This window comes from Hyperolius riggenbachi, unplaced genomic scaffold (assembly GCF_040937935.1).
Source record: "Hyperolius riggenbachi isolate aHypRig1 unplaced genomic scaffold, aHypRig1.pri scaffold_138, whole genome shotgun sequence".
In the NCBI taxonomy this organism is placed as follows: Eukaryota; Metazoa; Chordata; class Amphibia; order Anura; family Hyperoliidae; genus Hyperolius; species Hyperolius riggenbachi.
Genome location: NW_027152353.1, coordinates 321,643 through 337,841, shown reverse-complemented (window position 1 = coordinate 337,841; position 16,199 = coordinate 321,643). Strand labels below are relative to the sequence as shown.

The following is a 16,199-nucleotide window of genomic DNA, read 5'->3' as shown; positions in this document are numbered from 1 at the left end:
GGTTCACTGAACACAACAGGTATGCAGTGGCGGGTTCACTGAACAGTACAGGTATGCAGTGGCGGGTTCACTGAACAGTACAGGTATACAGTGGCGGGTTCACTGAACACAACAGGTATGCAGTGGCGGGTTCACTGAACAGAACCGGTATACAGTAGCGGCTCCACTGAACAGAACAGGTATGCAGTGGCGGGTTCACTGAACAGTACAGGTATACAGTGGAGGGTTCACTGAACAGAACCGGTATACAGTAGCGGCTCCACTGAACAGAACAGGTATGCAGTGGCGGGTTCACTGAACAGTACAGGTATACAGTGGTGGGTTCACTGAACAGAACAGGTATGCAGTGGCGGGTTCACTGAACAGAACAGGTATGCAGTGGCGGGTTCACTGAACAGTACAGGTATACAGTGGCGGGTTCACAGAACAGGTATGCAGTGGCAGGTTCACTGAACTGAACAGGTATGCAGTGGCGGGTTCACTGAACACAACAGGTATGCAGTGGCGGGTTCACTGAACAGTACAGGTATGCAGTGGCGGGTTCACTGAACACAACAGGTATACAGTGGCGGGTTCACTGAACACAACAGGTATGCAGTGGCGGGTTCACTGAACAGAACCGGTATACAGTAGCGGCTCCACTGAACAGAACAGGTATGCAGTGGCGGGTTCACTGAACAGTACAGGTATACAGTGGTGGGTTCACTGAACACAACAGGTATGCAGTGGCGGGTTCACTGAACAGAACCGGTATACAGTAGCGGCTCCACTGAACAGAACAGGTATGCAGTGGCGGGTTCACTGAACAGAACAGGTATGCAGTGGCGGGTTCACTGAACAGTACAGGTATACAGTGGTGGGTTCACTGAACAGAACAGGTATGCAGTGGCGGGTTCACTGAACAGAACAGGTATGCAGTGGCGGGTTCACTGAACAGTACAGGTATACAGTGGCGGGTTCACAGAACAGGTATGCAGTGGCAGGTTCACTGAACAGAACAGGTATGCAGTGGCGTGTTCACTGAACAGAACAGGTATACAGTGGCGGGTCCACTGAACAGAACAGGTATGCAGTGGCGGGTTCACTGAACACAACAGGTATGCAGTGGCGGGTTCACTGAACAGTACAGGTATGCAGTGGCGGGTTCACTGAACAGTACAGGTATACAGTGGCGGGTTCACTGAACACAACATGTATGCAGTGGCGGGTTCACTGAACAGAACAGGTATGCAGTGGCGGGTTCACAGAACAGGTATGCAGTGGCAGGTTCACTGAACACAACAGGTATGCAGTGGCGGGTTCACTGAACAGGTATACAGTGGCGGGTCCACTGAACAGAACAGGTATGCAGTGGCAGGTTCACTGAACACAACAGGTATGCAGTGGTGGGTTCACAGAACAGGTATGCAGTGGTGGGTTCACTGAACAGGTATGCAGTGGTGGGTTCACAGAACAGGTATGCAGTGGCAGGTTCACTGAACAGGAATGCAGTGGTGGGTTCACTGAACAGGTATGCAGTGGTGGGTTCACTGAACAGGTATGCAGTGGTGGGTTCACAGTACAGGTATGCAGTGGTGGGTTCACAGAACAGGTATGCAGTGTTGGGTTCACTGAACAGGTATGCAGTGGCGGGTTCACAGTACAGGTATGCAGTGGTGGGTTCACAGAACAGGTATGCAGCCAGGAACAAGCTAAGCCTAACTAATCTTTCCCTATGAGAGACAGTCTGCAGCAGCTCGCCCTACTCTCACTAATGCAGGCACACGAGTGACCGTAATGGCCGCCGCTGCCTGCCTTATATAAGGGGGTGGGGCTCCAGGGGCTAGTGTAGCCTAATTGGCTACAATGGGCCTGCTGACTGTGATGTAGAGGGTCAAAGTTGACCCTCCATGTGCATTATGGGGAGAACCGAACTTCCGCAAAGGTTCGCCTGCGGGACGCGAACGCGAACCACGGAAGTTTGCATGGAACCGTTCGCAGGCGAACCGTTCGGCCCAACTCTATTGCCAGGCCTCCAGAGCTGGAAACGGAGTGGAGGCCACTGGCAATGGGGAGAACTTGGGCAATCTCCCCGTCACTACCTGAAACGGAGAAAATCCAGAGGAAGAACTTTTCAAATTATTTTGTGCAAATTCTGCGAAGGGCAGAAATTTGACCCAGTCATTCTGCACCTCTGCAACATAACACCTCAAAAACTGCTCCAATGACTGATTGACTCTCTGTCTGACCATTGGTCTGTGGGTGGTAGCCTGACGAAAATGACAGCTTCATGCCCATTTGGTGGCAAAATGCCCTCCAGAATCTAGAAATAAATTTGACTCCCCGATCTGACACTATGTTTTCTGGAATGCCATGCAGCCAGTTCCTGGGCCGAGGGGAGTCCTTTCAAGGGCACAAAATGGGCCATCTTACTGAAGCGGTCGACTACCACCCAAATGACCGACATGCCCTCAGACCTGGGAAGCTCACCCACAAAATCCATGGACAAATGAGTCCACGGCTCACTCGGGGTGGGTAAAGGCTGCATCGTACCTACAGTTGCCAGCCGGGAGGGCTTGCTTTTTGCACATACCGCACACTCTCTAACAAACTCTTTGCAATCTGCTGCCAGAGGCGGCCACCAAGCACACCTGGCCACAAGATCTTGCGTTCTATACGCCCCAGGGTGTCCCGCATTTTTGTGTGAATGGAACATTTCCAAGACCTGGAGACGAAATGGTAGTGGAATAAACATAACCCCATCTGGTTTTTCCTCCGGGATGTCCTGCTGGAAGGGACCCAAAGTCTCCTTCCAGTCCTCCCAAGTTTCAGTAGTAGCTAGCACCAATTTCTGTGGGACAATGGTCTCAGGAACGGAGGGCTGTGCTGTCTCTGGTTCAAAGCACCTGGAGAGGGCATCTGCCTTAATATTCTTGCTACCCGGCGTGTACGTAATAATAAATCTGAACCTTGAGAAAAACAGTGACCATCGAGCCTGACGAGGGCTTAATCTTTTAGCCCCCTCGATGTATTCCAGATTTTCGTGATCAGTGTAAACCGTGATCATATGTTCTGCACCCTCTAACCAATGACGCCATTCTTCAAAGGCCAGTTTAATGGCTAGGAGCTCCCTGTTGCCTATATCATAGTTTCTCTCTGCTGGGGAGAACCTACAAGAGAAATAAGCACACAGGTGTAATCTTCCCTGCAACCCTGACCGCTGGGACAGCACAGCTCCCACCCCAACCTCTGAGGCATCCACCTCGACGATGAAGGGATAGGAAGTGTCTACATGTCTCAGGAGGGGTGCAGAGCAGAACAGATCTTTTAAAGTGGAAAATGCCTGCAGAGCTTCTGGAGACCAGTGGGCGGTATCTGCCCCTTTCTTAGTGAGACTGGTGAGGGGTGCAATAACTGTGGAATACCCCTTTATGAACCTTCTATAGTAATTCGCAAAGCCTAAAAAACGCTGCAAAGACTTCAACCCCACTGGCTGTGGCCATTCCAGAACAGCGGAGACTTTGGCAGGATCCATAGACAGGCCCGAGGTGGAAATTATATATCCCAGGAAGGCAACAGATGTGACCTCAAAGGTGCATTTTTCCAGTTTCGCATAAAGCATGTTTTGCCTTAATTTATTCAGCACAAACTTAACATGGGATCTGTGCTCGGAGAGGTTGTTGGAGAAAATAAGGATGTCGTCCAGGTAAACTAGGACGAATTTGCCCAACACCTCTCTGAATACCTCATTGATTAGTTCTTGGAAGACGGCCAGGGCATTACACAGCCCGAAGGGCATCACTAAGTACTCGTAATGCCCGTCGGGCGTGTTAAAGGCCGTCTTCCATTCATCGCCCTCTCTAATCCGCACCAGGTTGTATGCACCCCGTAAATCCAATTTTGAAAAAATCTGAGCGTCAGTAATCTGTGTGAATAGGTCGTCTATCAAGGGCAAAGGATAGCGATTTTTCACTGTGATTTTTTTCAAACCCCGGTAATCAATGCAGGGACGCAGGCCACCGTCTTTTTTCTTAACAAAAAAGAAACCTGCGCCAGCGGGCGACCGGGACGGGCGAATGAACCCCTTGGCTAGGTTGTCACGGATGTATTCCTGCATGGCCACTTTCTCTGGCCCAGACAAATTATAAAGATGGCCCCTGGGAGGCATACAACCAGATCGGAGATCGATGGGGCAATCAAACGAGCGATGGGGAGGTAACTTATCTGCAGCTTTGGGACAGAACACATCAGAATACTCAGAATACTGCACGGGTACACCCTCCAAATGAACCCCGGTTTGGCCTAACTTCACCTTCCCTAAACACTGCTGAACACAACGATCTGGCCAGCTAGTTAGCTGACCAGTGGCCCAATCGATCTGTGGGGAGTGGAGGTGCAACCAGGGCATGCCAAGGATAACTGTGGAGGTTGTCATGTGTAGTACAAAGAACTGCAATCTTTCTCTGTGCAGCACCCCTATAGTGACTCCCACCTCTGGTGTCTTGGATAACGGATGATTCCGCTGCAGGGGGGAATCACCCACAGCTGTAACCTGGATGGGTGGTTTTACCGGGGTGAGTGAAATACCCAATTTCTTAGCAAACTCAAAATCCACAAAATTAGCAGCAGAGCCTGAATCTACAAAGGCTTCAGTGACCTCGGTTTTATCTTTCCATGTAACTGTACAAGGAAGAAGCAACCGTTTATCTTCTAGGGGTAAGAGTCGGGCGCCTAGGGTGATAACCCCTACAACTCCTAGGCGGTAGCGTTTCTCGGCTTATTAGGACAGTTTCTTACTCTATGTCCCCCTTCAGCGCAATACAGACACAGCTGTTCAGTCATCCTCCGTCTTCGCTCCACCTGGGACAGCTAAGACCGACCAATCTGCATTGTCTCGGGTGGAGGCGAGACGGGAGGAGTTGAGGCAGAAGGAGGTGGGGTCACTGGGGTTGTGGCATAAGACACTACTCTGACACGGTGACTGCCCCTGGTCTGTCTTTGATAGCGCAACCTGCGGTCGATTCGAATGGGCGCTGAAATGGCCTCATCGACTGTTCTGGGTTCGGGCTGACTTAGCATTAGATCAGAGACCTAAATTAAAAGATGGCCTGTCTCTTTTGACATCTTTAAGAAATATCCCAGACTTCCCGCCCGCGTCTTCGGCCTCTTGGTTCGCCGGGAATGGCTTGAACTTGGACACCCGCTTAATCCATGTCTTTGGTAACAGGGAAGCAGGGATAAAAGGGATCCTGGGAAGAACAGTAGAAAGAAACGTACCCTGGGGCCTTATTCAATTACGGAATTATATAAATAAAAGTGGACCCTTCAAGAGGGACTTAAATGACTTTGAAAAACTTTTGTTTCTGAATAAGAGACCCCCTAAAATATTGTCCTCGTTGTATGATTATTTACAATCCAATGATCAATGTGAACTTCCCTCATACTGTAAAAAATGGGAGCATATTATGAAAATGTCCTTGTCTGAACAATGGCCTAAAATATGGTCGGCAGTGTGGAATATCCCTGATCCGGATGTCCAATGGATGCAATATAGAATAATAACAAGATGGTATTTGACACCTAAACGAGCGGGAAAGTTCGGACCACTGTCGGATGTTCCATGTTGGAGATGCGGGCAGTTAGGGGGAGCGGAGCTGCATATGTGGTGGCTTTGTCCATCGATCTGTACCTTGTGGGAACAATTTACTAAATTTGGTAAAAGGGTGGCAGATAGTTGTTTTAATATTTCCATAATTAATGTAATATTTAGTATAACAGATTCGAAAGAAAATAGGGAAAGCGACTTCCTAAAGGAGATTGGCTCTATCTATTTGAAAAAAATAATTGTAAAACACTGGAAGGGTGGGGGGAACCCCCATATTGGTGACTGGTTCAGAGAAATGGAATCCGTATATGACGGAGTCACCAATGCCCCCACGGTGGCCCGATCAACTGCTGAGGTTTTTTTTAGAGAAATATGGGGTAATATGTGGAATGCTCTCCCTTGGGAAAATATTTAAAATAATGGTAAGGTTAAGTGTAAAGTATACTTGGCGGTGATGTAGGTTCTCGGCATAGCCTGTTATGGTATGTCTGGTATGGTATGTCTGGTATAGTATGTTTGTGGTATTGAAGGCTCTGACTCCTTTGTTAAGTGGGCTATGAAAGATTTAGTAGGAGGTGGGGGGGCGTAAAAATTTGAATAGATCTATTAAAGTTATTATATAAATTGAAGAATAAATTAAGTTGAAAAATCTGTCTTCTCTCAGGCAATGATGCAAGTGACTCCTGAATCTAAGGCGAATGCCTTAAATTAATCAGGAAAAAGCCCGGCGGCAAGACTGAGCCTGAAAGAAATAAAAAGAAAAAAAAAAGAAAAAAAAAAAAGAAAAAAAAAAAAAAAAAAGATCAGAGACCTCATCGGACAGTCCTGACAAGAAACAATCTAACAGGGCATAAGTGTCCCACCGGGCTGTAACTGACCACCTCCTAAATTCAGCTGCATAATCTTCGACCGGACCTTTGCCTTGACGCAGACACTTGAGCTTCCGCTCAGAAGTCGAGGCAAGGTCCGGATCGTCGTAAATTACTGCCATAGCTTTAAAAAACTCCTCCACAGAAGTAAGGGCTAGGTCACCGGTGGGCAAACTGTACGCCCATGTCTGAGAGTCGCCAGATAACAAGGTTTTAATAAATGTGACCCTTTGGGTCTCGGTCCCCGAGGATCGGGGTCTCAACTCGAAATAAGACAACACTACTCCTAAAATTCCGAAAGTCAGATCTGTGGCCAGAAAATCTTTCAGGTACGGGCATACGTATGTCAATGCTAGGAGGAGATCGCACCTCGTCTGGAGGGTTTGTACAGACCCTGATAGGGCATCAATTAACGCTTTGTGATTACCCAGCACTTGGTTGATGTTATCCACCGAAGTGGCAAGTGCGCCCAGACGGTCAGTGCGTGCGTCCATATTGTTTTGGTCTGTCGTTCTGTAACGATCGGTGTAACAGAGGGGGTCTGATTACCGGTGAACTGCAGTATCACCGAGAATACAGAATATACCCGATTATTGGTGATCTGCAGTATCACCGATAATCAGATATATCTACTAACCTCTGAACACCTGAGATAGAAGTTAGGGATTGGTGTAACAGTAACACAGTGGATTGTACCTAAGGAGTAGGTACAGAGGCAGTAAGGAGTACTGCACAGAAGTATTCTCCTTCCGAAAGCCTAGACTCTCCCGGGGGAGGAGCTAAGCAGGATATGGGAAGGACAGAGCGTGAGTGACACCAATGAGCGGGTGTCACTAACAGATCTGGGAACTGCCTCTAACAGTAAGGCTAGTTCTCGAGGTCGGCAAGCCAGGTCGTCAACACATAGACAGATAAAGTACAGAATCAGAAGGCAGATGCGAACATCACAAAACAAAAACAGGCAGGGTCAGGACACGGAGAATCAGAATAACGAGGTACAGAATCAGGAGGCAGGTACAGAGTCCAGGAACGAGCAGAGATTGGCAACAGGATATCAGAAATAGCAAGGTACAGGATCAGAGTTCAAAGGAATAGTCAGGCAGGCAGAAGGTCATAACAAATAATACAATTCAATATTCCTAATGCTAAGGTGTGAGCGCCTTGATGTCGACACCTTTGGAAACTATGCTAGAACACAGAAACAGACAAGGCCTGAGTGCTACCACGTAGTGATCGCAACGACAGACAACCAGAGAATGACCAGCACCCAGTATATATCCACCTGTGCTCTCCGGCACTTCCCTAAGTGCTGGACCAATGAAATTTGCTGTAATTGTCAGATGACCGGCCTGGTCAGCTGACCCTTCTCTGATTGGGTCAAAGTGTCCGCAACAGGGCCATGCGCGCCAACCGCCGCGCCGGACGCGGCGTTTTTTCCGCGTTCCGCCATGCTCCCTATGGAAACAGCCGCCTCACGCTGAGTAGAGGCGGCTGATTTTCCGCGTTTCCTTACAACAAGTATTAATTTTTATGTATAAAGATTCTGGTCTAGGACTCTTCTAGTTATTTCTTTGGGGATATCTGTGATACTACAGATACATATTGTTGGTATACAGTGACTACGGAGGCATAATTGAGTTTAGTATTCTCCAAGGTTGGTTATTCTATTTTATGTAGATGGTAATAGTGACAGCACACACTTTGCTCCCGTGTAACATGTTCTGTGCTGTCTACAGGGATCCACACTCTGCAGAGGATGACTGGCTGTGAGCTGAGAGATGACGGCAGCACTGTGGTGTATGAGCAGTGGGGATATGACGGCAGAGATCTCCTGTATCTGGACACACAGAGCAAGCTGTACATCCCAGCCATGCATGAGGCTCAGATCATCACACAGGGATGGAACAACCCAGAGGACAGATGGTGGGAGATATGGAAGAATGAAATGGAGAATATCTGTATTGAGCAGCTGAAGAAATACATCAACTATGGTAGAGAAGATCTGGAGAGGAGAGGTGATTGTGCACCATATATACACTATAGGCACTGTATACACGTGTAGTGATGGACAGACACATTTGCCGCTGAATAGTTACCGCTGAATGATAATTGTTTGCCGTTCACATGTCATTCAAACTTTACAGGCTGTTCACATTCACCACATACATGAAGCCATTTTTTTTGACTCTTCACCCTTTAGCCAGGTAGTACAGGACAGCCAATCAGACATTTTTACCACTTGGGCCACAACCCACCCTATAAAAGAAGAAACGATCCTGGCAGCTATTTTACACTCTGCCCGAGTCAGTGTAGGGAGATCTGTGGTGCTGCAGATTGAGGGACAGAGCAGTGCTGTCTAGCTGCTTTATTGGTGCTTTGCTCCTTGCAGTTCACCAGCTAGAGACCCCAGTAGTCCTTGTCAGGGCTGATTGTGACCCTAATAGTCCATGTCAGGGCTGATCATTAATAGTCCTTGTCAGGGATGATTCTTACCCCAATAATATTTATCTGGGCTGATTGTTACACCAATACCTATACTGGGGCACTTACCTGGCTAACCTATATCGTGGGCAACTATACTGGCTACCTATACTGGGGGCAAATATACTGGCTACTTATTCTCGCGGCAACTATACCTGGCTACCTAAACTGTTGGCAGCTATACCTGGCTACCTATACTTGGGGGCACCTATACCTGGCTACCTATATTGGGGAACCTGCCTGACTGACCTATAGTGTGGGCAACTATACCTGGCTACCTATACTGGGGGCAACTTTATCTGGCGAACCTATACTGTGGGCACCTTTTCCTGGCTACCTATACTGGAATCACCTATAACTGGCTTCCTATACAGGGGGCACCTATACCTGGCCACCCACCTACCTATACTGAGGGTGTGGTTTTTTTATTGTACTGCAGCTACAGTATAACATCCGATGCAAATTGTACTGTGTGATCATTCCAAATCTGTGTGGTGGTGTTGTGTGTGTGGGGGGGGGGGGGGGGGCTGTGGGCGGTGGCACTGCATCCACACAAGTTTGCCTCAGGAAACAAAAAGTCTAGAACCGGCCCTGGCTGCACGGCAAGTGAAGATGTCAGTTTGATTTTGTGTTTAACATTCACACTATTGTGATTGTGGGGAGAGTGGAGAATTTTTTTTATTTTTTTTTGTATCTTTTGATGTGAGAATGGAAGCTGGTTTAACGTCCGTGGGCTGGCTCTTTCTCGTTCAGCCACACCCATGATGGGTTGATTTGAACTTCCCTCTCTTTAGCCACTCCCTTTTGACATTATCTCCCACATCTCTCCAGTGACCAGGAAGTTGATGAGTGCAGATCAATATTTCTATATGTATAGGCAAGGGATAGGAATACCACACTCTCCCGGTGTAGTGATCTCTCATGATGAGCCGCTAAAGGTGGCATACATCAGGCGAATTGGAGGCTGATCGACCATCCATTATCATAATCAAATGAAAATTGGTGCCACCAATTGCATGCCTATTCAACTATGTGACCAATTTCGGGCCAAAATTAGTCGCATGAATCAGTTGGACATGCTGCAAGATGTCAGGTCATCGCTGTCGGTCGGGTGCACGGCGGTAACAGCGAGAGATATCCTGATGAGCGATGAACTTGACAAAAAACCCCACGCTGTCTTCATACTGTGCAATGTCCCCCCCCCCCCCCCCCCTGGTGCCCAGTGTACTATGCATTGCCTTGCATGGCCATCGCTTTTCAGCCACTGTATCCATGTGCAGTCCTCAATCCATATGCGCGTGGTTACCGGAATAACCTGGGTGCATGTGTGACATCATTCATCACACACTCACCCACGTGTACTCCGACAACCAACGTGGGGTGTGTGTATGGATGGAAGTTCTAGCCCTTTGGCAGCGGCAGACAAGTGGCGGACATGGACAGATAATGTATAGTGCACTGGAGGGACACATTGCACATAAGGGGGACAGCGACAGGCCAGTGATGTGGCAAGGCAGATTCCAGATTGATTTCAGCATGAAATTAATCGGGAATCAGTCTGCGGGTTATGGGGAGCTGACAGATCTCTCTAATCAGATGATCTGTCTCTTGGTCCAATCTGCCCATCATCACTAGATGTATGGCTACCTTTAATGACATGTCTGATAGCCGTACTGATAATAGCTTTATCACAAATGGACGTCCTCTCCTGGGACAGATAGTGCATCTTACCAATCGCACAAGGGAGCTAACGCAATGTATCCATGTGCACCATGCACATACACCAGCATAAGGTGTGTCCATGCTGACAAAAAAACACATACAGGGGAAGGAGGGATATATAGAAAGGAGAACCGAGAGCCCAATATAGTGTAGTAAGTCAAGGCCAGTGGTATAATGAAAAAGAGTAAAATGTATACTCACAAACCAGGGTTACCTCCAGGCAACCACTGTATAAGCAAGTGAGGAGATTAACCTGTCCTCACTCAGGATTAAGAAGTCGCTCTCTGTAGACGTGAAGAAAAAAGGGGTATCCCCCTCCACCAATGGTGGATGTATAATGTATTATGAACTGAACAGAGGCGCCAAAAGGATAAAAACAATATTTAAAGTATTTAAAATTGCTTAGGAGGCAGTGGTGGACTTACCTCCCTCAAGCAGACACAAGAAAGCTGTGTAATTCAAAAAAGGTATATTTATTGGTACACTCCAAGCAATTTTAAATTCTTTAAAGGGGAACTTCAGCCTAAACAAACATACTGTCATTAAGTTACATTAGTTATGTTAATTAGAATAGATAGGTAATATAATCTCTTACCCACCCTGTTTGAAAAGAACAGGCAAATGTTTGTGATTCATGGGGGCTGCCATCTTTGTGATGGGGGCAGCCATCTTTTTTGTTGAAAGGAGGTGACAGGGAGCATGAGACACAGTCCCAACTATCCTGTGTCCTGATAACCCCTCCCAGCTGCACACACTAGACTTCAAATGTCAAATTCAAAATGTAAAAAAAAAAATTGCTCCAAAACAGCAGAACGAGAACAACAACATCAGAAATCCCATAATGCTTTGCACAGCATAAGGGGAAAACTGCCCGGGCAGTTTTCTTCTGTGCAGCTAAAAATGAGGCTTGTATAAGAGAAACAAAGTTCTGATGCTTTGAAACTGTTAAAGAAACACCAGGCCTTTTCAGTGCTGCTGAGTCGATTTTTAGTCTGGAGGTTCACTTTAAATATTGTTTTTATCCTTTTGGCGCCTCTGTTCAGTTCATAATACAGGGGAAGGAGGGAGTGCACTGAATTAAACACAGCTTATGCTGGTGTATGCGCATGGTGCACATGGATGCATTACGTTAGCTCCCTTGTGCGATTGGTGAGATGCACTATCTGTCCCAGGAGAGGATGTCAGGGTGTGTGCTCCTAATCCCTAGATAGGTTTGATGCAATAAATGTTTGCATGTCTGCACTATGCATGTTACAGAGCCAGAGTGAGGACACTTATGTTTACCTGGGTACTTCTGCGCAGTATAGGTGACTAAGCATAAGAATGCATTCTTCTGTGAACTAAGACTTTTAACTTAGCTGTAGGGATAACAGTGGTGCCTGGATGAGTGAATCTGTGAATGCATTTGTTTGAACATTTGCATGCGAGAGTGTGAAGGGTTAATAGATTTGTGCTTGTTTCTGGCCACACCCCCTTCAGCACCTCCCTTTCCTTAATAACTTATTTAATGTCCTAACTAGAGGCGGTTGTGCCTGGATATATGTGTTTTTTTCCTGAATGTGAGAAAAATTACAATGGCCTCCGACTTTAAGTGTCAATGGCAAGGCCCCCTTACATGCTAGAAACACCAAATTTACTGGTATGGGGAGGAGGACAGTGGGTACAAAAACTATAAGATCTTTTTGAAAAAAATATTTTCCTCTTGTACTCATTGTCCTCCTCCACATACCCTGAAAATTTGGCGTTTTAGGGGATTTGCTATTAATCGCTAAAGTCGACAGCCATTAGTCTATGGAGCCCACTGCAAACAGCCTGTTTGAGAATTCTTGAGGAACTTCGCATTCGAAGTTCGCGAACCAAAAATTTGATGTTCGGGCTATCTCTATTCACGCGTCTTATAATTTATAGTACTGGACTTCAATCAGTAGGAAACCAAACTTATACTAGTACCGTATGGCTAACCCATTGCAGGCTTGAGGTCCAGCATGCTGTAATATGTCATGTGACTAATGTTCCTTGTTCTCTTTTCTGACACAACTGCCTTATAGTCTAAAGCTGGCCACTAACGGTCCAATTTTTAGCGAAAAATCGTTCGAGCGATCAGAAATTCTTATCGGATTGGTTGTAAATAATCTCCATTGGTGGAAACAATTGATTATGAACGAGTGAAAAAAATGTCGCCTGAATGAATTTTCGTCGAACGAAAATTTGGATTTTCTGGGTGGTCGTGATAGATAGGAAGCAATGATTGGTTAGTTGATGGTGTAGTGAACGATTTTTCGTCCGATCAGAATTTCTGAACATTTGAACGATTTTTCGATAGAAATTGGACTGTTAGTGGCCACCTTTAGGGTGTCCTTTTCACCCTGATGCCACCAGATAAAGTCGCATTCTGAAGTTAGTCAGTGCAGAGCACACACAGCGCCCCCTTCTGTATCCCAAGAAAACCCTCACTGTGTTCTCTCTCCTGTCAGTGAAGAGCACACACAGCGCCCCCTTCTGTGCCCCCAGCAGCCCCTCACTGTGTTCTCTCACCTGTCAGTGCAGAGCAAACACAGCGCCCCCTTCTGTGCCCCCAGCAGCCCCTCACTGTGTTCTCTCTCCTGTCAGTGCAGAGCACACACAGCACCCCCTTCTGTCCCCCCAGCAGATGCTCACTGTGTTCTCTCACCTGTCAGTGCAGAGCAAACACAGCGCCCCCTTCTGAGTCCCCAGCAGTTCCTCACTGTGTTCTCTCACCTGTCAGTGCAGCACACACAGCGCCCCCTTCTGTCCCCCCAGCAGATGCTCACTGTGTTCTCTCTACTGTCAGTGCAGAGCACACACAGCGCCCCCTTCTGTTCCTCCAGCAGATCCTCACTGTGCTCTCTCTCCTGTCAGTGCAGAGCACACACAGCGCCCCCTTCTGTCCCCCCAGCAGATCCTCACTGTGTTCTCTCTCCTGTCAGTGCAGAGCACACACAGCGCCCCCTTCTGTGCCCCCAGCAGATCCTCACTGTGTTCTCTCTCCTGTCAGTGCAGAGCACACACAGTGCCACCTTCTGTTCTCCCAGCAGACCCTCACTGTGTTCTCTCTCCTGTCAGTGCGGCCGGAGGTGAAGGTTTGGGGCCGTCAGCACCCAGACGGGGTGACAAGACTTCAGTGTCTGGCATACGGGTTTCACCCCCGAGCTGTGGATGTGAAGTGGGTGAGGAATGGAGAGGACCATATTCCTTCAGATGAAGCCAGTCCCATCCTCCCCCATCCTGACGGCACCTATCAGACCAGAGTCAGCGTGGAAGTGCCAACAAGGGAGGGCGACACTTACTCCTGCCATGTGGAGCACAGCAGCTTGAATGAGACTCTCTCTATCCCATGGGGTGAGTAATATGAGGAGACAACAGCTTACTGTAAATGTAGATTTTGTGAATTTATGTGTCATACTTGTTGCATTCAATAGTCACTGAGGCATGCTCATTGAAACTGGTCTTATTTACAGGATTCAACAGCTCTCTTCTCGTAAGGCCGGTTTCACATCGGCAACCAGCGCTTTCATTATATTGTGACTAGCTGATGACCCGGCATTGCCCGGGTATGTATTTGGCCGGTGTTGGCTCCGCTCACTTTTCCAAACCCTAACACACAAACACTCAATGACCAAGTTTGTGAGCTTTGGGGTCTTTGACATCAATAATTTGTATATAGAAAGCAAACAAATCAGATAGGCTGTTTGTGGCTCCACCCCTCTCCAGCATTTGAACCCCAGTCAACCAATGACCAACTGTAGCAGGTTTGAGGCATGTGCTATTAACAGTGTAAAAATGGCAGAAATGTAAATATCCCCCTTGAAAATCAACAAATGAATTTTGATTGGCTATTTAAGACTCCGCCCTCTTCCCTGAATATTAATCAGTCACGCAGTGATCATCTGGGCAAAGTTTGAGAACCCTGCCATTAACAGTGTAAGAATGGCTGCAGTTTATATTTTCCCAGTAAAATGTGTTTTTGACTCCACCCATTTTTTTGTAACCTGGACACACAGTCACTCAATGACCAATTTTGTGAGCTTTGGGGTCCTTGACATCAATCATTTGTATTTTCCCAGTGACCTGAAACAAATCTGATTGGCTGTTGCTCTGCCCCGTTTTCTGAATTGAACCCCAGTGAACCAATGAACAACTGTACCAGGTTTGAGGCTTGTGCCATTAACAGTGCAAGCATTTCAGCAATGTCAATATTCCCCTTAAAAAACAACAGGTGAATTTTGATTAGCTTTTTTAGGCTCAACCCACTTTTCTGAATATTAATCCCAGTCACCCAGTAACCAACTGAACAAAGTTTGAGAACCCTCCCATTAACAGTGAAGAAGGGCTGCAGTTTACATTTTCCCAGGGAAATCTGTTTTTGACTCCACCCACTTTTTGTAATCTTGACACACAATGACCAAGTTTGTGAACTTTCGGGTTCCTGGCATCAAAATGGTGTGAATGGAAGCATTTTATCCAGCAAAGAAATCTGATTGGCTGTTTGTGGCTCCACCCCTTTAGTGATTTTGAGCCCCAGTCACTTAATGACTGACTGTTGCAGGTTTGAGGCCTGTGCCATTAACAGTGTAAGAAGGGCAGCAGTTTCAATATTCCCTTTGAAAATCAATAGGTGAATTTTGATTGGCTGTTGTAGGCTCCACCTACTTTTCTGAACATTAATCCCAGTCAATAAGTTTGAGAACCCTGCCTTTAACAGAGTAAGAATGGCTGCAGTTTATATTTTCCCATGTAACTTAGTCAATCAATGACCAAGTTTATGAGTTTAGGGGTCCTTGGCATCAATAAGTTGCAATTTCCCATTGAAATTAAACAAATCTGATTGGCTTATACACTCAAATATCTGCGCCAGAGAACTCTGAAATTGTTCCTTCGGCTGCCACAAGTAAAAGTCCTCAGAAAGACCCCAAAAGCTTATTTCTTGAAATGACCTCAGCGCTATTGGATATTCCACAAATTATTCACCGTCACCAAACACCCAATACAGTGCAGGCTTACCGGATTCTTTTAGGATCCAGAGTATAAGGTCTCAAAAAGCGTTTTTGCACAATCACAGCCTCGACGATCACCACTTTCTCTTTAGTCATCAACGATCACCTCTTCTCTTTATTCGCTCCCAATGAAATTTATAGGTCCGGCGGCGGCCCTGCGTTCTGGCGCTGTCCCTGATCGCTGAGCTGTTAAACGCTTGCTAAATATTTTCCGAGTGCTACACCCATTCGCTTTTCATGTTCCTGTGCCCTTTTTATGCACTGGGCTTCCTTTGAACTCCTTTAATGAGCTAATTAATTCATTACATGATAGTAACACACAGCACAGACAGCTGTTTCTCTGTATTGATTGCAAGCCAGCCCCGGATTAAATGGATGAATTATTTTGCCACGTGTAATGGCGTGATGCTGGATGGGAGGGGTTATTCTGCACGTCCTGTTCCTCCAACTCCACAACAGGACCTTCGCTCGTCTCAGTATAGTCTCAAGGTCACGAATAGCGCCTCTGTACCTTGAGACTATACTGAG

General features: G+C 46.9%; 1 protein-coding gene across 4 annotated transcripts in view; it reads left to right on the top strand.

The window, feature by feature from the left end:
- LOC137543642 (class I histocompatibility antigen, F10 alpha chain-like) overlaps positions 1–16,199 on the top strand; it is a 194,681-nt gene that overhangs the window by 166,094 nt on the left and 12,388 nt on the right. For 3 of the 4 annotated variants that reach the window (XM_068264764.1, XM_068264762.1, XM_068264763.1), the window contains 2 exons: positions 8,190–8,468; positions 13,741–14,016. In XM_068264764.1, coding sequence (XP_068120865.1) covers positions 8,190–8,468; positions 13,741–14,016 — 555 coding nt within the window. The remainder of the gene's footprint in view (positions 1–8,189; positions 8,469–13,740; positions 14,017–16,199) is intronic. The other variant, XM_068264765.1, reaches the window with a different exon arrangement.